General features: G+C 44.8%; 1 protein-coding gene across 1 annotated transcript in view; it reads left to right on the top strand.

Annotated features, from left to right (window-relative positions):
• Positions 1-3,078: 3,078 nt before the first annotated feature.
• Positions 3,079-23,465, top strand: part of LOC144144443 (uncharacterized) — a 47,049-nt gene continuing 26,662 nt past the window's right edge. Inside the window, exon 1 of the mRNA XM_077675882.1 lies at positions 3,079-3,382. Within this exon, the coding sequence (XP_077532008.1) occupies positions 3,322-3,382 (61 nt within the window). The 5' untranslated portion in view covers positions 3,079-3,321. The remainder of the gene's footprint in view (positions 3,383-23,465) is intronic.

The following is a 23,465-nucleotide window of genomic DNA, read 5'->3' as shown; positions in this document are numbered from 1 at the left end:
CGGCGTCCCGAACGCAGAAGCGTCGGCCACGGCCGGGCTAGAGCGGTGGTAGCCCGGACGTGCGTCGGCGGATAGAAAACGGCGAGGCGCGTCATTCGAAGGGTGAGGCAACGGAATCTAGCCATCCGGATGTGCTAGCTCGGGGCTACAACACCACCGCGAGACACAAGCACGGACACCGAAACAATTCGGCATGTGTGTTTAGTGATTCCCATCTATACCGATTTAAACTAGTTAGTTTAGTAAGTTTGAGAATTGCGAGAAAGCTGAGGGAACTCTTATAATCGCTACTTATCAGAACCAATTGCTACTTTCGCCTTTTGTAATACCTGTTAAAACACAACAGAATTGGTATTCACCAATTTAGAAAACGGAGTCCCATTCGTGGCAAGCAGTGCGCAAAATGCAGCGTTTCCCTAGCGGTCAGATGTCTGTATGTGGTCTCTACATTTTGGTTTCCCGCCTTGCAGACCAATATTTAACGTATCTTTGGCGTACGACCCCTTAATTCCGTCGTCTCCGGGTTACCCAGAGGTATACTGTCGAACAATTTAATCAAGCCGTGCGAACGAAGCGCGCAATGGACGCGAAGCTGCGCCTAAACAGGCCCAAAACAACCGTCGCTAAAGCAGACGACAAAGCAGGGTCGCGTCGATGCGCCCGCCGGTGCGAGCGCGTGGGGAACGCTGGGTAAATTCGCCGCGCCATCTACACTGTGCTCCGTGAGTGAAAACCGCCCTTCCCTCCGCAGCCGCGTTGGGAGTTTCTTGTCCCGCACGCCACGAAAGAACCGTTGGCTGGTAGAGGTGGACAGCTTTGCTTTAAAAATAGACAAGTCGGGTAAAGGAGGACGTTTCAGCAAAAGATTTTTAGGAGCAACTTACTACGCTGCCTACGGCAAGTACTAGTAAAGGAACAGCCACCAAAAAATTCAAATTCCCTCCGTCTAATGATGGCGATGGTTGAAACGCGAAGCTTTCTTTTGTGTGGAAATGGAACGGTGAGTGCAAGTCAAAGGCGTTGCAATCAAAGTCAAAACGTCAACGATCAAAGTGCAAACTGCCTGCGAGTCAAAGTTCAAGGTCAGGCGACAGCGAACGAATCCGTCAAGAGTAAGCTGAGCTCGTCGACCGCGTCGGCTTCATAACCCGAAGGACCCACTGCAGGTTCGATTCCGGCCTGGGAGGCGTCGTCGTCGTCGTCGTCGTCGTCATCATCATCATCATCATCATCATCATCATCATCATCATCATCATCATCATCATCATAACCTCCATGTGTCCTCCCGTTGAGTAAAGTTGGCTTTCCTGTAGTGAGTTTCGGTTACGACACCGCCATCCGTGAGACCAAGAAAGTTTCGCTTTAAAACATGCGAGTGAGAAGAGGGCTTTTAGGAAGGGCGGCGAATGGTAGGCTTAGGAATTTAGTTTGGAACTGAAAGCATCACCGTTTACCCTCCTGTGCCCATTTTACTGTCCACGTTGCCACACAGACGACGTACCAGTACATGCACATTCCTTCTCCACCGTCACAACGCTGAAATCGTGAAAATTTCCTTCTTAACCGGTGTCTGCAAGCGAAATTTTACTTTCGCCCGAAGAAAACAACACTCGAGTGATACACGTGTCTAAGTATGGGAATACTGTATAGTTAGAAGTTCCGAAGAAAGTCACATTATTATACGCACTTTCTTCTCTCAGCAGCCTCCCTTCAGGTAATGATAGGTGGGCTCTTCACGAGAGCCGTAGATAGCAGTTATTACGGCTTCTGCTCAGCGACAAAAAATCAGGAAAATATGGCTCGTGAAACAAATGACGGCAACAAAAAAAAAGCAATCCAAAAAGACCCTTAAGACTATTTACACGTGTTATGTACGAGAACGTATGTGTGAGTGGGTATGTTGACTTTGCAGCGAATGGGCATTGGTGAATCGGCCGTAAGCTAGAAGGCAGCTATCATCGCTATACAGTCCAACCCCATTATGGGTGTACGTTGTTATTGAAGGTAAGTTGCGCTTCTTCTCGTGAAAGTCTACTTTTTTTCCCGTGCCCGTCTCTATGTTCACAGCAAGCGCAACTTACCTTCAAAAGCATGTTACACCAACTAGCCCGGCATCAAGCTTTAATGTACGTTGTTAAAACGTTGTTAGGTCTGTATCCACCCTTAACGTTAGGTAACCTTAACGCCGAGCCTTCCGAAGTGCCAAACAACGTCAAACTAATCATACGCCAGGTAGCGGGTACCGGTTGAACTCAAAGCGAAACTTTAGGCCTAGCGTCGGGCGGCCTCATACCCCCGTTTGCAGCCAATGGGGACGTCAGGCCGGCCGCCCCATGACGTGTTGTAGCCAGCGGGAAAGCTATGCTGGTGCTATCCTCGCTCGCAGCCTATGGGCTTTTCGGTGCCGCCAATTTTGTTGCCATATCGTAATGACACCGCCGATGAATTTTACAGAACGGATCTTATAGTGCTTTCGCACTAAAAATTAAGGGTCCAATGGTCGTTCCAAGGAATCGGTGAGAACATAAAATACGATGATGGATGTACCCGTGCACACACAAGGGACGATTTGGAAAAATGGCGGATGACAGGCCATACTTGTTCCGGAGGAAAGGGATCATGATTGAACTCCTCATATATATCACTCGATGACCCCTCCCTGTACCACACGAGGGGAAAATAGTAAGAATGGCCATTTTTTCTCCTACACTTGTTGCACTGGTGTGACCAGTGCATTGTTATATGCCCTGTTCCCGCCGTACTTAAGCGTTCACACAGCAGAGAAAGTGTAGATAAATAAGTAGCCTACTGTTAACCACGAAGACAGGTGTAGCGATCTATTATCAGTAGGGAGCAAATAACGATGATGGACGATGAAGACACATCTTTGCTCGGAGCCAGGCATAAAAGGAAGTAGTACTATAGAAAAGGGTTCCAAAGAGGGACCAGTGGGTGTCAAAAGAACCGTTAACTGATGGATGACAGGAGGAAGCAGGCAACGCCGCGGGCTCGCCGCAGGATCGCGCCGCACGACCGACGCACGCCCCGTCACGCGCACGACAGACCCGCGCGCGTGCTCCAATTGTTGTATTCAGATCCCTTGCCGCAGGTCCCTTCCGATGGGAAGCGGCGCCGGCATCCCGAGGGCGCGCTCGAGAGGCAAGGCCGCGGAGGTGCCGACTATTCCAGGACGTGGCCCGCTTCTGCTCGGGCTGTTTCACTTTCATCATCAGGCGCGGCAGCGGTGGCGAAGCGTTTGGGCGAACGTCGATTCGGAGTCTGCCCCTGATTGATGCGCCGAGGCTGACGCCGGAGGAAGCGATGGCCGGCCATGGGGTGGTCCTCTTGAGCGTCTGCGTCCTCTGCGCCTTGGTCGACGTAGGTGAGAGAGACTTCACGTATATATCAGGCTAATGCTGTCACCATTTACCTCAGCGCAGTGGATGAAAAGGTGGCTCTCTGTAAGCAGGAGTCACCACGGACACCATGATACCTTGTCCGCTATCGAGACATCAAACATTATCTTCTTTTTTGCACGTCGATGCGGCTGGGCTGCCTGCTTTAAGTTGCTGTGGTATACGCTGCCTGAATACCGACGATTTCAGGCAAATAATAGCCATGACAACGTAAAGAAGCTCTATTGTCCGACTGCTTCAGTCATTTGGGTTGAAAAGTCGTTACTGTTTTAGTAAGGAAAGTATACAACCATGTCGAGTCGCACGCCATGCACTGGTTTCCAGTGATTAACAGCAAACAGCGGTGCATAATTAGCTCCGGCGATTTCATTGCGTCACCGGCGTGAACCAATGGGAGATGGCGTTACGACGAGGACGTTAGCAAATTAAGTGGGCGCCTCACAAGAGAGGCAATGACGTCACTAGTAAAACGTGTCTGAGGGCGTATTCAGGACATTTTGCCACGTGGACCCTCCGCGGTGGCTCAGTGGCTAAAGCGTAGTGCTGCTGAGCACGAAGACGCGGGTTCGATTCCCGGCCGTGGCGGCCGCTTTTCTGATGGAGGTGAAGAGCAAAAACGCCCGTGTGTTCGAGATTTCGGCGCACGTTAAAGATACCCAGGTGGACAAAATTATTCCGAAGACCTCCACTACGGCGCGCCTCATCGCCTGCGTTGCGTCGGGTGTTAAACCCCACAATCAACCACCAATCAGTTTGCCACGTGAGGCCCGGTACGGTGTTACGAGTTTCCGCCCGTTTAAAAAAACGACCGTTTTGGCCATCCAGTTGTGCTGCAGGGCAACGCTTTCAGTATGCGCATTTCCTTCCAAGTCGCGCGGTATAGTTAGTCACTGGCCACACCCGGAACAAACCCTTTGATGCAGGTTCGCAACACAAAATTCTGTCCATGATGGGTTTATTTCGCCGCTACGTGACTTCCGCAAAACACGACATGATATTCAACATGTCATCTCCCTTAAAAGATGATTATAAGATTTTGTTCGTTCCGTATAAGCATTTTGTAATCTGCTGGCGCCACAATTAAGAAGACAAAATTTCAAGGATTCAATTTTTAAGAAAAACGCAGGAACTCCGACGTAGGAACTGCTGGACGGTGCGTAATCATTCTTTCCAGCCTCTCATTTGCGCACATAACAACTCAACGTATATAATGAGACTGTTTTTTTTTTGTTTCTGTTGTTTTTGTGGCTAGAAGGAATTCTAGCCGCATCCGGCGCACTTACGCGAAGTTTTCTTTCTTTTTGTACCAGAATAATCAACTTTAGAGAGACTTCTTAGCAATACAAAGAGTCAATATGAAAAGCCCACTTTATGAATGACAGATTTGTGCGAGGCTTCATTGATACATGCAACCCCCCCCCCTTCCCCCCACTCCCCCGATTGAGGTCGGCGTCACCCTTGTACACAAATGCGTTGCTGAAAAGACATCTCCTTAGGGGCAATACAGGCGCCCTTGCGTCAAAAAAAATATGAAGTTCCTAGGGATTATGACGGTAAATTGCGCGCGCGGTACGGGGACACAACGAAAAAAAAAACACTAAGACTAGCGCAGAAAAAAGTCCGTACAGTGCACGCAAGTTACCGTCATGAATGTTAACCAACTAGCCCACGTTTCCGTGTTAATCCAGGAACCTTATTAAATAACCAATGTGGCCCCCTGTACACCCATGGTGTGCATCATGTACGTTGCAGACATATTTCGGAGGAAGTGGACTAAGAATGCTTACGCATCAAAAAAATCTAAGGGATGTCCTTGTAATGTGACAAGTATACGCATCAGCTGTGCGTTCTTGGCAGCACCCGCCTAGTGTGTCGACTTTTTCCGTTATTCGGTTTCTCTGGTAAACGTTTAGTGCAATCACAGTTGTCTCTGTTTCTGTGCAACGATGCAACGCGGCAGTGTCGGCGTCGACAGGGAGCTCTCCAATTGGTTCCTCAAATGCAACTGGTTTCCTCCGTGCAATAACGTTCGCATCTTCACAGGGGGGAGCACGGTGAAAGTAGTGTAAGCCCAGTGGCGTCACGTGGGATGGCTTCAACTGCTACGGGTGGCCATTGAAGTAAAAGTGTGTAATATGTCTCTCGTTCCGTGCTGACTAGAGGCGCATATTATACAGTATACGGTCATAGCGTGGTAAAGTCTGCATGAGAGAAGGTCAGGCGTAGGATCGTGTTGCGTGATTCCAGGAATGTGTTCAGATCATTCCGAAACTATAGACAACCCCATCTGAGAAGCTGTAGCCGCGCTCAGGTCGTCGAGGAACTGCTTATGGATTACCTTCACGACTGTTTTAGCTTCTGCTCCCTGGGCTCGTAATGCTGGGGCCTTCACTCGGGAACAAGTTAAGAACGCCAATAGCTCGTGAACGGCATCACACCGCCTGAGCGACGGCCCCGAATGCCAACGGGCGCGCGCGTTTTGAAAGGAGACTGCTATGAATGCGTGATGTCGTCTGCCTTTTCTCTGGTAGTTTGTTTGCCGTCGCTGCAGTAGTTTATAAGCGTATTAACCTCAACAAATTTGCGCCCTTATATTTCGATTAGCCCTTTGCAGGTATTCTTGCGAGGCGAGGTGAACAACGTCCAGGGAATTGTAGAGATTCTGGTATTTAAAAGTAGCGGTTGCCTATTGTTGTCAAGTAAGAGTCGGAGAGTGCAGGGTCAAAGCGGTAAAGACAGTCAGTAAGTACCTTGAAGACGTACTTGAAGTTTTCCAAGTTATGGCAAACAAGGACAAAGAAACGAGTGAAACGAGTTTTCTTTTATTGCGCCATTTTGCCCCAGGGTATCAGAGAAATTGAAAAATTAAAAAAAAACGAAGTAAATAAAAAAAAGAAACGAGAAGTGGTCGCACACTAGCTGTTGCACCAGCGGATGTTAAGATATGATTTTTTTTAATTTTACTCGGCTTTTGGAACAAGATACTGGTTCGAATAGATCGTGTTTAAAGGCTGCAAGACTCAAAAATGAACATTTACGAGGCTGCTTTAGACATGAACGCTTTTTTATGGCGAAAGGGAAAGGTTGGTGAGTGAGTCACTCGATGAAGGGCTTGGTCTGTGTGGGTCGTGGGATGTCAATGTTGGAAGGTGTTCGAGACAAAAAGAAAGAAACAAACAAACAAAACAGATGGCTGGTGAAAAGCCGAAATGAGAAGCGTGAACGGCTAAGCAGAAAATACAAAGGGTCATGAAATCGACACTCGACCGTCTTCATTCTGAAATCGACGAGAGGTTTACTCGCCTGCAGGAGACCTATGCCCAGTTTGGCTTTCTCCTGGACATAAACAAGCTGTGCTACGGAGACGACGAGAACGAACTGACAACAAATTGTTACACCATGGCGAGGTTTATAGTTCCGACGGTAGCGCGCAGGACCTCTATGAAGAGACTTTAGATTGCCCACTGGTGTTTTCACGGCGTGTGGACTGGAGATTATCAAAACCTGAAGAACTTCTGAAATTTATCATACAGTATGGGGATGACAACGTATTTCCCAACCTTCGCGTCGCGATTCAGATAAAGTTAGCCATAGCCGTTTCTATCGCTAGCTGTGAAAATTACCTCAGCAAGCTAAAATAAATATCTTTTTATATATTTGCGGGCCACAAGGGCCACGAAAGACTTTCTTATGTTGCTCTGCTGAGTGTGGAAAGAGAAGAAACTGCAAAAACAAACTTTGGTGACATTATAGAACAGTTTTCTTTATCGAAAGCAAAAAAAAGTGCTGCTCTAGTTTTTGCGGAGTGCCGTAGTGTTTAGTATTTTTCATATCTTTGTTATTAATAACCAGCTGATACAATTAAAGCGTTTCAAACTCAAAGAATGCGTTTCTCGACAACTTTTTCACGATGAACATCAACACTGGCGTCACAGGAGGCAATGATATGCTACCAGGAGACAACAGTGATTACAGGAACGAGTTTATGAATGCATCATTAGCATTGATAACAAGATGTGGGCATAGTATGCAGATTTGAAGTATGCCTTAAATATTCTGAGCAATCCGTTTAGTGGTAAGGCAGCGAAAACGATAACAACTGTGTACATGCGTACTTGGTCGTTTTCTTCAGTGTGTTTGTACATAATTTATGCGCGTCGCCTTATTCGTGTCATGCGAGGCCACAACAGCTGAGCAGCAAGCTCCATTTCTTCTTTCACTTTTTTTCCTACGCAGTGTCTAGAGTTACCTCTGAGGGAACCCGAAATTGAAAATAAAAGATTTTTTTTTCCTACGGAACTTTTAGCCATTGTCTACGGTTACGTCCGACGGAACCCAAAATTGCAAATTAAAGTCACATTCGACGTAATTTCAAGCGAATTATTTGAGTTACGTCCAGACTAGCCAGGCATTTCGCAGTAAAAAAATTAGAGTGAACAATACAAATTATAACGAGCACATCGGCCGTACCGCACGGAACACTACGTAGGCGACCGGAACATCACAAAGGAGCAGAGGACGCCGCACGCGGCAGTCGGCGCCGATAAAAAGCGAGGGGCGGCAGCGTCGTACCATTACCTCCTAGACAGTAATAGTCGTACACGTTCCCCTCAAACAGGAATGACAGCTTTTTCCGTTCCTCAGCTTTTTCCTCGTTCCGTCCAAAGTTTGAAACGAGTTCGCGTTGCAAGTTTATTGCGAAAGAAACGCGTTCCAGTTACATTTTCAATATTGAAACTTGCCGATACATAAACGTTACATTTGATTGTTCTTAATTAAAATATAGTGTCAGATAATCCTGAGACGAAATAAAGTGAGCAATTTAAAACTCACGTCGAACTACGTATATTATACGAATACAAACACCGCCGGAAGCAGATTATCCGGCGATTAAAATAACCAAATAAACTCTCCCACACGAATTTTTTGAGGGAGCACCCGACATTCCCCAGACATCTCTAACTGCAACTTCCTATGCGGCATGCCGGCATGGGAGGAAGAAACTACAGGAGGGACCGTCAGGGGACAACCTTGAAGCCTTCCCAGCTCCTTGTTCTGTGGCCTAGTCATAAAAAAATATAACAGATAACTAACGAAAAAAAAAACGCACTGCAGTCAAGTGACAGGCAAGCGTTTTTGGCGCCTCACGCGGTCCCCAATCCTAACTGTATATTATGCGCTGCGTACATGCGTGTGACTTCAATGCCGTGTGCGACGCGCTCTGCGCGGCTTGTAAATCCGAGACGCGCAGATGAACATGTCGACGAAGTGGTCGTACGCACCTGTCCAATAATTTCGCACATCGCCTTGGCCATAAAGTGTTGCGTGCCGACGCGTTCTAAAGTCAGTAATGACAGAGGCGGACATCCGGGCCTTTCATATTGATTTGATTTGATTTCATAAAACACACCATACTTGTATCGATTGCTCAATATGTACTGGACGAAATAGCGACATTTTTTAACTCTTTCTGCCCAGGTCATCTTCTAGGTAACTAAGCCTCGATTGGACTCACCGCAGTCTGTCCCAGCCGCAATCCGGCATTCGCGTTTCACATATATTCCTATGGCGCGTTTTAAGGGGCGCCAATGCCCGTGTCACATTGGCGTCTGGCCTTGCGCACTAGGTGCAGCCTGCCTACAGGTGCGGCCCGCACCGGCGCATTCTTCTGACTGACCTTCGAGGAAGCGCGTTCCGCAGAAGGGCGGAAAAATTTGGCAGCCTGTGGGAAGAGAAACACAGCAGCGGGCTGTGGCTTTTTGTAGTAGCTTCAGCGCCCTAAAGCCTTGGCGTCAAAAGCAACCAAATCCTATAGCTATGGCACGTTTACAGAAGGAACGCCGTTGTTCATCGCTGTTGCTTCGTAAGCCTAACGAGTTACCATTACTGTCCCACCGGCCCTTATTGGAACGGTAGCGTTCCTCTGCTCTTCCCAAAAGGAACGCCGTTCCAGGAACGCCGTCCCGTACAGCAGTGAGGGGCGGCGGCGCCCCCGACTTTTCTTCATCACCCGTCGCAGCGTGTTATAGCACCAGCCGGGGCAGGCAGCCTTGTAGCAGCTTCCTCAAAAATGCGCAACAGGTTTGCCGACAAGTATTGAAACAAATCAAAAGATCACCACATAACTCCGCACTTTAATAGAAAGTTTATCTTGTGCTTTACCATATACCGCGTGCCCACCTATCTATTTTCCGTAGAGCGCATACGCAAACATATAGTTTCGTACTAATATACGTATTTTAGTATGGAACTCTATAAACGCAAAGAATAAAGCTTGGGGAAATCTTAACGCCCGGACAAAAAATGTGTGCGAACCATTTTCTTCAAGACAACATTTGAGCTTTGTACTTCAATGGCTATCATTTTACTGACATCTGCATATAAGGTGACTCTATGCGCCACAATTAAATATGGCGTAACAACCACCCCGTCTGCCCATAATAGTTGCTGTTTTCATAAAATACATTTTTCGTTAAACAGCCAGCTATAAAAATTAAATTTCTTGAGATTTCTTCTTTCCTGAGAAGAATAAGAGAGTACCAAGACATTCCCTTCTCTATCAATTATTAATTGTATTTGTTAAAAACTCTTGGCCTATGTGAACTTTGTTCTCGGCACGAGCTGCAGACGCTATGAACTGGAACTCCGCCGCCCTCGACAAGGGGTTCTATTTTGTAATTCCCGACTTCTCCTTTCCTTTCGTATGTTTTATATGAAAAGAAGTGTACGTGCATTCGTATAAAAAATATAATACTTCAATTTAAAAGAGAACTCCAGTCCAGGTGGAATTGTAACCCAGATCGCCTCATTGTATGGCTGCCAGTAACACGCTCCAAACCGCTCGACCAAAAAGGATTTTTTTTTTTCAATATTGCATGAAAAATTAGTCCTAAAATCTCACCCTATCTACGATGACAGGACGAACCGACGTAAGCGTTTCAACTACTATTTACCAATTCCGCCCCGGTTCGGCCGTATATCAGCAACATTCGTGTTTGACAATTTGACGTCCCGTATCGTACAACGGAACGGACCCTTGCAACAATGTTGCGTAGATTTCATCGAACCTGACGGAATTTAGTACCGACAGCTGTAAACGTTTTTCAGTGCTTACCTTACGTCGAACGTCAATTTAATTTCTCCTTCGAAAATTTTTAATGTGGCATACGTCGGACGTAACTTGAATTTCATTTACAGGCTGTTATGCCGGAGGTAACTCAAAACACTGGCATAAAGTTCTCTCGCACACAATTTTATTTTCAACTTCGGGTTCCGTAGGACATAACTCAACACATTAGCTGAAGGTTTTTTCGGTTGTAAATTTAACTTTAAATTTTCGGGTCCATCGGACGTAACTCTAAATAATATCCTAAAGTTCCGTAGCACATAACTTTAGTTTTCAATTTTAGTTTCCGTCGTACGTAACTCTAGACACTGCGGTTTTTCTAACCTTTAGGACATCTGGTGTATGGTAAGATACATGGATGCGATGTAGTGAACAATCAAATAATCGCTCATTCGCTTGCCTAAAACATCCAGATGGCTGTTTTCGCATAATAATAATCAATCAGTCAATCAATCAATCATGTTTATTTACGTGCCCAGGAACAGCCAGAGGCCTGAGTGCTGGCGCACGGATAGTTACATGAAAACAAAATGCAAGAAACATATTGCAAGAAACAAACAAGCGACAAGACACACACAAATTGAAGTAGCGAAAATTACAGAAATAAAGCACAGGCGGAGCCTGGGTACAGGTAAAAAAGAAAAAAGAAGATGCCTTTGTGGCTCAGCTTATTGTAATGAATACACTGGCAGAGAATAAAGTTTGACAGTAAGACGACAAAAACAATGACAAGAGTATAGAGACAAATGATAATACAAGCATGATAAGTAAACAGTTTCAAAAATAGGCAACATATTGGTTAAACAGGACCGCAGAGAAACCAAATTTCAGCAATAAAAAAAAAACGAACGATAGAGATATCATAGATGTTTAACATACTGTGTTCAACAGCGCAGTACGGTAAATTGTAAAGGAGCTTTGAAAGATGTCAAGGCGTTCAGAGAAGCGGTTGTAGCAATTCTGTATTCTGCGCACAGGAGAATGATTGGAGTTGCGGGCAGCGGTCAAGAAAGGGCGATGCGACCTAGTGGGCCTTTGTGGAACACTAAACTCTAAACAGTTAAGCAGGTACGCGCAAGAAAGGTCACCATGAACAATTTTGTGAAGAAATGTAAGGTCTGCACGCATACGTCTGCAGGTCAACGAAGGGATGGAAGGAACTATGGGTAAGTCAGAATCAGGATGAAAACTGTGATTGTGATGACGGTGCTTAAATATGGATAAAAACTTCTTCTGCACACGTTCTATTAATTCACTACTAGATTTGGAGATGCCGTTCCAGGCAACAGAAGCATATTCTAACTGGGGGATACTTATTGCATTGTATAGCATTAGAAATGGATCTGGAGAAGAGAATTCCTTTGTAATCCGACACACATTTCCAAGACTTCGGAGCGCTCGCCGGATGATGAGCCTAATATGAGCAGAAAAAGAGAGGGTACTGTCGAAAAGAACCCCGAGGTCCCTAATCTCCTCAACCCTTTGCAAAGGAGCTCCCTCTATACTGTAGGAAAACAGCAGACGGTGGGTTTTCCGGCTGTAGGTGACAACCTTTGTTTTAGTGGGGTTTAAAATTAGACAGTTTTTGCTGCACCAGACCGATAATTCCGACACATCCCTCTGCAAGGCACACCAGTCCTGAAAACTGCTAATGTGCCTAAATAGTTTGACATCATCAGCATAGAGAAGAAATGAAGATTTTGTTAACACTGTTGACACATCATTGATAAAGATAGAAAACAATAGTGGACCCAGCACAGAACCCCGAGGTACACCTCTCGTTGCAGTGTAAACACTAGACCTTTTGAAGTTTACATCTACGTAAAAGGACCGGTCAAGGAGATAGTTGGACAACAAGGCAACAAGGCTTGCATCAACACCGGACATAGTAAGCTTGTTAATTAATAATTGATGGTTCACTACATCAAACGCCTTACTGAGGTCAAAATAAATAACATCCAACTGGCCGTTTTCACAAACTGCAGCCGAAGCCTGTGTCATGTAGCTTGCAAGATTTGTAACCGTCGATCGACCCGAGAAAAAGCCGTGCTGATTTGGTATCAGAACGTTCTTGACGCAGGCAGCAAGAACGTTGTGCATAGCTGACTCAAAGAGTTTTGAGGCGACACAAAGGAGTGAGATTGGGCGATAGTTAGTAACGGCTGACTTATTACCAGACTTAAATATTGGAAAAATTCGAGAAATCTTCCATGCACGAGGAAATTTGCCGAAAAGTAAACAGTTATTATAAATGGAAGTTAAGACAGGCACAAAAATGTTGCCGTAAGCCTTCATGAGGGCTGCTGGAATTCCATCTGCACCACAGAAAAATGACGGTTTCATCCGTTTCAGGCTATCATTGACAAGTTTTTCATCAAACATAAGTGTACTAAAATTAGACATATTATTAAACGATAGGCGTTCGTCATGACCATCTGACAGTTGAAAGACAGAATGAAAGTACTGAGCAAAGCTCGTGGCAACATCCTCAACCTGTTCCCCATCGGAATTAAGCAGGCTAATGTGTTCTTTAGACGCCTTAGAACGGCCGCGTACATACCTCCAGAAGTCAGCCGGTTTCTGAGACGCAGAAGCCTCTAATGACTCTATATAGAGCTGGTGCTCACGCCGGTAGAGGCTTTTACAAAGTGAGCGATACCGACTAAACTCCGCTTTCCACTTGTCAAGCCCAGAACGCTTGGCCTTTTTGTGGGCGCTGTCCTTAAGTTTAAGCTAACTTCGAAGTTCTTTAGAGAACCAGTGGGGAAATTTGGAATGAACAGGCTTATAACAAGGGATGTACTTTTCCATGCCACTCCTGACAATTTCGGTAAAACGTCGAACCTGTTCGTCAACATCATTGACATCAAAAACACTAGACCATTCAGCAGATGAATAAAAGTGATAGAGCCCAACATAATCTCCACGCTTGAAAGCATATCACGGGACTGCACAATCGTCAACACCACCATAGCAATGCTGGGCAGCGACAGAGACAGAGACAGTAAGAGGGGGGTGAAACTTGTCAGGGTGTACAAGAGATATTTCGGATGCACACACTTGTACGTTTTTCAAGTTCGAGAAGCCCACATCTAGGACATTACCACAGAAGTTTTCTATGTGGCAGAACTGCTGCAAGGAGGTGAATGATTGAAAATCTAATAACATGGTGCATTTCCGCGCTGCATAATGGTTTTTATGCTGAAATGAAAGACTGTTCCAGTGAATACCTGGGGTATTGAAGTCCCCAAGTATAATACGTAATAATAATAATAATAATATTATTATTAATAATAATAATAATAATAATAATAATAATAATAATAATAATAATAATAATAATAATAATAATAATAATCAATCAATCAATCAATCAATCATGTTTATTTACGTGCCCAGGAACAGCCAGAGGCCTGAGTGCTGGCGCACGGGTAGTTACATGAAAACAAAATACAAGAAACATATAGCAAGAAACAAACAAGCGACAAGACACAAAAATTGAAGTAGTGAAAATGACGAGTAAAGCACAGGCGGAGCCTGGGTACAGGTAAAAAATAAAAAAAGAAGATGCCTATGTTGCTCTGCCTGTCGTAAAGGCCACACGACAGGCAGAGCAACAAAGTTTGACAGTAATACAACAAAAACAACGGAGTGTGGAGACAAATGATAATACGAACAAATGACAGTAAACAGTTTCAAAAATAGGCAACTATCAGTTGGATAGACACAACCGCAGAGAAACCAAATTCCAGAAAAAAAAAAGAGCGACAGACATATCATAGGTGTTTAACATACTGTATTCAACAGCGCTGTACGGTAAATTGTAAAGGATTTCTGAAAGATGTCAAGGCGTTCAAAGAAGCGGTTGTAACAATTCTGTATTCTGCGCACAGTAGAATGATTGGAGTTGCGCGCAGCGGTCAAGAACGGGCGATGCGACCTGGTGGGCTTTTGTGGTACACTAAACTCTAAACAGTTAAGCAGGTCTGCGCAAGAAAGGTCGCCATGAACAATTTTGTGAAGAAATGTAAGGTCTGCACGCATACGTCTGCAGTTCAAGGAAGGGATGGAAGGGACTATGGGTAAGTCAGAATCAGGATGAAAACTGTGATTGTGATGACGGTGCTTAAATATGGATAAAAACTTCTTCTGCACACGTTCTATTAATTCACTATTAGATTTGGAGATGCCGTTCCAGGCAACAGAAGCATATTCTAACTGTGGTATACATATTGCATTGTATAGCATTAGAAATGGATCTGGAGAAGAGAATTCCTTTGTAATCCGACACACATTTCCAAGGCTTCGGAGTGCTCGCCGGGTGATGAGCCTAATATGAGGAGAAAAAGAGAGGGTACTGTCGAAAAGCACCCCTAGGTCCCTAATCTCATCAACCCTTTGCAGAGGAGCTCCCTCAATACTGTAGGAAAACAGCAGACGGTGGGTTTTCCGGCTGTAGGTGACAACCTTTGTTTTAGTGGGGTTTAAAATTAGGCAGTTTTTCCTGCACCAGACCGATAATTCCGAAACATCCCTCTGCAAGGCACAGCAGTCCTGAACACCACTAATGTGCCTAAATAGTTTGACATCATCAGCATAGAGAAGAAAAGAGTTTGTTAACACTGTTGAAACATCATTGATAAAGACAGAAAACAATAAGGGACCCAGCACGGAACCCTGGGGTACACCACTTGTTGCAGGGTAAACACTAGACTTTTTGTAGTTAACATCTACATAAAAGGACCGGTCAAGGAGATAGTTGGACAACAAGGCAACAAGGCTTGCGTCTACACCGGACTTAGCAAGCTTGTTAATTAATAACTGATGGTTCACCACATCAAACGCCTTACTGAGGTCAAAATAAATAACGTCCAACTGGCCGTTTTCACAAACTGCAGCCGAAGCCTGTGTCATAAAGCTTGCAAGATTTGTGACCGTCGATCGACCCGAGAAAAAGCCGTGCTGATTTGGTATCACAACGTTCTTGACGCAGGCAGCAAGAACTTTGTGCAGAGCTGACTCAAAGAGTTTTGAGGCGACACAAAGGAGTGAGATCGGGCGATAGTTAGAAACGGCTGACTTATCACCAGACTTAAATATTGGAAAAATTCGAGCGATTTTCCATGCACAAGGAAATTTACCTAAAAGTAAGCAGTTATTATAAATGGAAGTTAAGACAGGCACAAAAATGTTGCCGTAAGCCTTCATGAGGGCTGCTGGAATTCCATCTGCACCACAGGAAAATGATGGTTTCATCCGTTGAAGGCTGTCATTGACAATTTTTTCATCGAACCTAAGTGTGTTAAAATTAGAGTTATTAAACGATAGGCGTTCGTCGTTGGCATCTGGCAGTTGAAAGACAGAATGAAAGTACTGAGCAAAACTGGTGGCAACATCCTCGACCTCTTCACCATCGGAATTAAGCAGGCTAACGTGTTCTTTAGACGCCTTAGAACGGCCGCGTACATACCTCCAGAATTCAGCCGGTTTCTGAGACGCAGCAGCCTCTAACAATTCTATATAGAGCTGGTGGTCACGCCTGTAGAGGATTTTACAAAGTGAGCGATACCGACTAAACTCCGCTTTCCACTTGTCAAGCCCAGAACGCTTGGCCTTTTTGTGGGCGCTATCCTTAAGTTTAAGCGAACTTCGAAGTTCTCTAGAAAACCAGTGGGGAAATTTGGAAGGAACAGGCTTATAACAAGGGATATACTTTTCCATGCCCCTTCTGACGATTTCAGTGAAACGTCGAACCTGTTCGTCAACATCATTGACATCCAGAACACTAGACCATTCAGCAGATGAATAAAAGTGATACAGCCCAGCATAATCTCCACGCTTGAAAGCATATCGCGGGACTGCACAATTGTCAACACCGCCAGAGCGATGCTGGGTCGTGACCGAGACAGAGACAATAAGAGGGGGGTGAAACTTGTCGGGGTGCACAAGGGATATTTCGGAGGCACACACTTGTACGTTTTTTAAGTTTGAGAAGCACACATCTAGAACATTACCACAAGAGTTTTCTATGCGGCAAAACTGCTGCATGGAGGTGAACGATTGAAAATCTAATAGCATGCTGCATTTCTGCGCTGCATAATGGTTTTTGTGCTCAAAGGAAAGACTGTTCCAGCGAATACCTGGGGTGTTGAAGTCTCCAAGTATAATGAGCTTATGGTTGGAGTGTGCATTTGAGACATTTTCTATGGATGTGAGTGTTCGATTAAATACAGAAGGTAATACATCCGGGGATATATAGAATGCACCGATGAGTAGCTTCTCGCCCTTCGTGAGGCCTACCTCAAGCCAGACTGATTCGTCTAGGGTCTCGAGGTCAGCACGCCGCATGCAATGCACTGAATGATCAACGGCAACGAGAACCCCGCCACCTTTTTGTTTAGGTCCAGTTAATTTTCTGTCGCTTCTAAAGATTTGATAGTTAGAAGGGAAATAGTCGGAAGACGAGATATCATCGGAAAGCCAGGTTTCAGTAATGACAACAGCAGAAAATTTAGAGCATACAATATTTCTAATAAATTCAGAGGACTTAGTTCGTAGACCTCTAGTGTTTTGATAGTATATGTCGAAACTCTCGTACTTACTGATCATTTTCAGTTATTTCAGAGCTGTGCAGCATACCAGGGTGGACCTTGCCTTGAAACGGCTTGAAAAGGCAGCCTTTTGGCCACATAGACGGGTCGCTCAGGCGCCTAAAACACTCCTCGTTAACAGTTACGCAAAAAGAAGAATAGGAGTCGTACTTGGTCCTAGCTGTAAACAGGCTAGTGTAAACAGGCTCACTAGCTGTAAACAGGCTAGTGAGCACCCTGTTGGCGAGACCCAAAGAGAGTAATCATACATAGTTGCCCGCGGCCCGAAGAAGTTTATTCATTGTCGATAAACTGTCAATGGCTGTAACGATCACTGGTCGTAGATAATTTTGTAAATTCAACTTTAACAACGCGTTAAAAGCTGTCGAGACTTCGCTAGATTAATAATAATAATAATAATAATAATAATAATAATAATAATAATAATAATAATAATAATAATAATCAATCAATCAATCAATCAATCAATCAATCAATCAATCATTTATTTGCGTGCCCAGGAACAGCCGGGGGGGGGCCTTTGTGCTGGCGCACGGAAACAGAAACACACGAAACATAATATACACATGTCTCAAATACAAAATAAAATACGAAAAAAAACGAAAGGATAGCTTATGTTGAAGTTACGGAATGAAAGTCATTTAAGTGCATGAACTCAAGGATAAAAGACAAATGCAAAATAAGAAAAGTTGGCAGTTACGCCAATACAAACTCACAGACATGTTTGCGAAACAGAGTAGGACAATCATTAAATATATCAAGGTAATCCGAGTACCGATTGTATACGTGCATTGCAGTCGGCACACAGGGCACAAGACACGCAGACAATTGGAGTTGCAAAAGGTATCATGTTTCCTGGTCCACTTTTGCGGCACATAAAGACGAAGATGTTGTAGCAGCTCACCACAAGACACTATGCCGTGCATAATTTTAAAGAGGAAGAGAATATCAGCCTTGTTCCGCCTGGAAGTTAAGCATGATAGCGTCAATGAAGAGGGCGATCCAGGGTTATAATTACTACTATCGCCAAAGCGATGGTTGAAGATAGATATGAACTTATTTTGGACTCTTTCTACAAGCTTACGGTTTGTTTTACTCGTGCTGTTCCAGACAACAGATGCATATTCAAGCTGAGGACGACATATAGTTGTGTAGAGCTTGAGAAGAGAAATCGGCTCCTTGAACTCCTTGGACACGCGACAGACAACGCCAAGCGATCGAAGAGCTCTACGAGTAATTACCTGAATATGTGGAGAGAAGCTCAGTTTACTGTCGAAAGTGACGCCTAGGTCATTAACCTCTACCACACGTGGGAGTAATTCACCGTTGATGTTATAGGGAAACAAGATGTTGTCAGTCTTTCTTGTGTATGTCATTACCTTAGTTTTAGATGTATTAATGAGGAGTTTGTTGCATGAGCATCAATGCGAGAAGGACGAGATTGCTCTCTGGAGAGCGGAACAGCTGGCAAAGTTGGAAACAGATTTAAATATTTTTACATCATCGGCATATAAAAGAAAATTACAATCATTAAATATTGTCGCGACATCATTTATAAAGATTGAGAAGAGAAGTGGCCCGAGAACTGGGCCCTGAGGGACACCACTGGTGACCTCATAGGAAAGAGAAGACTGTCCATTTACATGTACGAAACATGACCTATCACATAGATAATTGCATATAAGAGATATCAGGGATGGTTAATAATAATAATAATAATAATAATAATAATAATAATCAATCAATCAATCAATCAACCTTTATTTTCGGTGCCCAGGAACAACCCTAGGGTCTTGGTACTGGTACACCATACAAAAAAAAAAACACTACAATTAAGACAAGACAACATACACAAACTATATGTATGACATAAACAATAAAGTAAAAATAGTTACAGAAATCTTAGAAAGCAAAAAAGGAAAAAAAAAAAAAGAACAGACAGTCAAAAAAGAAAAGGCAGGCTTAGTGTTGCAAGCCATGCCACTCGGCCAGCAAAACGTTCAGTAGATGTGAAAAATAGGAACTATACAAGCAAATATTGAATCAACATGACATAGAGTATACGTATATAGCCAAGGTTTTCTAACAACATATTAGGAAGTTCCAAAAAAAAAAGGGGGAAAAGCTTCAGCATTACCAACACTGACACTAAAAACGTACAAATATTCAAGCAACACAAAACAAGAAAAAGTGAAAAGCAAGCAAGAACAGTTTGCACATAATACATAGGGTACATAAATTTGGAATGACATAAAGGACTTAAGCTACAACAGTTTTCAACTCATTAGAGAACAAAGTAAAGGAGCTCTGGAATATATCAAGCCGAACGGAATATTCATTATATGCACATTGTATTCGGCAGATGGACGAGCGTCGGCTATTTAAAGCAACTGGTCTGAAAGCTGGAAATTTTCTGAAAAGTTTATTTGGCAAATTGACATTGATAAGTGTAACCAAATCGTCACACAAAATATTACCATGAAGAAGTTTATAGAGAAAGATAATATCAGCTCGCATTCGTCGACACCGAAGGGAAGGAATGCTTTTCAGAAGAGACATGATGCCGTTTGCGTCGTCTTGCACATGACGGAAGCGGTGCTTAAAGATAGAAAGGAACTTATTTTGAACCCTTTCGATACGGTCACTATTGGACTTGCAAGTTCCATTCCAGACAACAGACCCGTATTCAAGAAGAGGTAAGCAGAGAGCCGAATACAACTTTAAGAAAGGAAGCGGACCTTTAAACTCTCTAGAATACCTGCAAACAGCACCCAGACAACGAAGAGACCGACGGGTAATTTGTGCAATGTGGGAAGAGAAAGTCAGAGAAGAATCAAACAGTACTCCCAAGTCCCGAATTTCGGTCACCCTCGGCAGTGTGGTGCCTGCAATTTCATAAGGGTATTGCAGTTGTTGAGTTTTTCTACTATAGGAGACAACTTTAGTTTTTGAAGGGTTCAAAATAAGGTCGTTTTTGGTGCACCAACGATGGAATGACACAATATCAACCTGAAGAGAATTACAGTCCTGAACACTACGCACTTCTCTAAAGATTTTTATATCATCAGCGTACAACAAAAAAGAAGAATTTTGAATGGCAGAAGCAACATCGTTAATGAAAATGGAAAAAAGAAGGGGACCCAGGACGGAGCCTTGGGGTACACCACTGGTTGCTTTGTACCTAAATGATGTTTGACCGTTAACACTTACATAGCAATATCGCTCCTTGAGATAACAACGTATAAGACCCACCAAAGAAGCGTGTACATCTAACAGAGTGAGCTTTGCAAGCAATAACGAGTGGTTGACAACATCAAAGGCTTTGCTCATGTCACAGTAGACCACATCCAGTTGGCTTCTACCAACGATTGCTGGGACAGCCTTCTCCATGAAGCATACAAGGTTCGTGGAAGTTGAACGACCACGCATAAATCCATGTTGATTAGGAATGAGGACATGTTTAAATGAGAAAGACAAGACCGTATGAAGAGATAACTCGAAAATTTTAGAGGCAGAACAAAGCAGCGAGACAGGCCTATAGTTTATAGCATCAGTTTTTAGGCCTGACTTGAAAACAGGGAATACGCGAGAGATTTTCCATGAGCGAGGAAACGTTCCCGACCGGAGACAGTTATTAAATATTGAAGTGAACACAGGAACAAATATATTTGCATATGTTTTTAGGATTGCAGCAGGAATACCATCTGGCCCACAAGAAAGCGAGGGCTTGAGCCGCTTGATGCTGGTCCGAATGATGTTCTCGTCCAGTTGTAAACAACCGGAGTTCTCGCCCTGGTGACAAGGGGCGCTGCTGTTGTCACTACCACCGCTAATCCCAAAAAAAGAAGAAAATTGACGAGCAAAGCAGTCGGCCACCTTGACAACCTCATCGCCGTTGGAGTCTAGAAGACGAATAGAATCGTTAGTTGTACTAGATCTAGAATGAATGTATTTCCAGAAGGCTCCCGGTTGGTGAGTTGCTTTAGTTTCTACCGACGCCAGGTACGAAGTATGATCACGTTTGTGCAATATTTTACATAGGGCACGTAGGCGCCGGAATTCCTGAGCAAACTGGTTGGCACCAGAGCGCTTCATCTTTCTGTGCGCACGTTCCTTGAGTTTCAGGGCATCCCGCAATTCAGAAGAAAACCAGTGTGGAAACTTGAACCTCCTCGGTAAATATTGCGGGATGTATTCCTTCATACCCGAAAGCACAATCTCTGTGAAACGGTCGACTTGTTCATTGACATCAGTGTGGTCAATGACGGTCGACCAAGGGGCAGCGGAAAAATAGCCATACAGCCCAGCATAATCTCCCCTGGCGAAAGCGTAATGAGGTTGCGTGTTGTTGGAATTTACGGAACGGTGGAGCAATGAAGGGAGGCAACAGGAAATAGAAAGAGGAGGATGAAATCTGTCCGGTATTACTAAAGAACAATCAGAGTGCAACACACTAACGCCATCAAAGTTCGAAAAGCACAGGTCCAGAATATTTCCACTGCAATTTTTTATGCGATTACACTGTGCCATAGAAGTGAAAGCCACAAAATCTAGCAACCTATTACCCTTCTGTTCAATGTGGTGGTTGTAGTGGGAACAAGTTAGCTGGCTCCACTCCACGCCAGGAGCATTAAAATCTCCAAGCAGGAGGACTTTGCGGTTGCCATGAGTGATAAGCACCTGTTCAATGGAGGAGATTAACTTATTGAACGCCTCAGGAGCTACATCAGGGGGAATGTAAAAAACACCAACTAGAAGTTTTTCAGATTTAGAGAAATGAATTTCGACCCATAAAGACTCATCTGCGTTATCAATATCGCTACGTAGCACACACGGGAGAGATTTGTCAACGGCGAGAAGGACCCCGCCCCCTTTTTGTTTGCATCCCGTTAAAGCACGATCATTACGATATACATGGTAATTTTGAGGAAAATAATCACTGGATAGGATATCAGGGCACAACCAAGTTTCAGATATAGCTATTAACGGAAAGCAAGAAGCCAGAACGTTACCAAAAAATTCAGTCGCCTTAGTTCGAAGACCTCGCACATTCTGATAAAAAACATCTAAACTAGTCATGGTTGTTTTTCTTACGTGATGCGCTCAGAGCTGTGAAGCATGCCTTCGCGAAACATGCCTCGGAACTCCTTAAAGAGGCAGTCTTTCGGCCAAACAGCGGGGTCATTTAGGCGCTCGAAACACTCTTCATTCAAGGAAATATAAAAGGATGCATAGGTGTCGAATTTAGTCTTCAGTCGTCGGCAGCTCAAGGGCGAGACACCTAAAGTTAACAGATGAGCATTGAGACTGGCAGGGGTGGTGGTCGGAGAAAGCTTGGAAACAAACATAGCTTTGGGGCGCTTCGGCTGCGAAACGACGACCAGTCCAGATGTATCTGACGCACCCACACATGCCCGGCTTCGGCGCTTTTTCTCAAAACTGGGAGGGTGACAGTCAGGCACAGACACGGAAAGCACTGGGAAGGGGGTGGACGGAGTTGGGTGCAGTGTTGGAGACGCCGGAGACACCGCCTGCAGCGGAGCCGACGTAGCCGACGAGGATGGCACTTCATTGTTAACAGCTTGGGTGAAAGAAGGCCTCCCCGAGCTGCCGCGCATTCCATTCTGCAAAGCAGCGGGACGGCGAAGCAATTCAGCTCGCAGGGAGCAAACCTCTGCACGCAGGGAAGTGACCAACTTCGCATAATGGGCGCGGTCTCCCTCCCTCTCCTGACGGAGGCAGGCAAAAGCCCGCGCGTTTTCCCGGCGCAGAAGGTCGTTGTCCTCGCGCAGCCCGGCCACTTGGTCGCTGAGAAAGGAAATTCCCTCCAGCACGTCAGCGAGGAGCGCGCGAAGACCGGCAGGTTCGGCACCAAGGTCACCCGGTTGGAGCGGGGGCGCCGGGGCCTTCTTGACGACTGTCGGTGAGCCTTGACGAAGGGAGCAGGGGGAAGAAGCCCTGCTTGCGGGCGCGCCGAAGTCGTCGCTGGCTCCACTAGGCCTAGCCGCCACCTCAACCGTTTGACAGATGTTACACTTGAACGGCCGAGCGCCAGATCTCAGGAGTTGAAGCTCAGCGTCCGGCCACACAACACACTTCGCGTGCACGCGTTTTTTACAGGCAATGCAGCGGAAAAACTTTTGTTTGCCATAAAAAACGCAAGAGCAAAGAACACAACAATCCTTGCTAGGCGCCATCTTGAATAATAATAATAATAATAATAATAATAATAATAATAATAATAATAATAATACCCGTAATCATTAGCATCATGTGGGGCGCGAAAATATATTTGCCATGGGCGCCGTCCTA

Source organism: Haemaphysalis longicornis, unplaced genomic scaffold (assembly GCF_048455015.1).
Source record: "Haemaphysalis longicornis isolate Haplotype H1 unplaced genomic scaffold, Haemaphysalis longicornis Haplotype H1 scaffold_7, whole genome shotgun sequence".
Taxonomy (NCBI): Eukaryota; Metazoa; Arthropoda; class Arachnida; order Ixodida; family Ixodidae; genus Haemaphysalis; species Haemaphysalis longicornis.
This window is presented reverse-complemented; position numbering and strand designations above follow the sequence as displayed.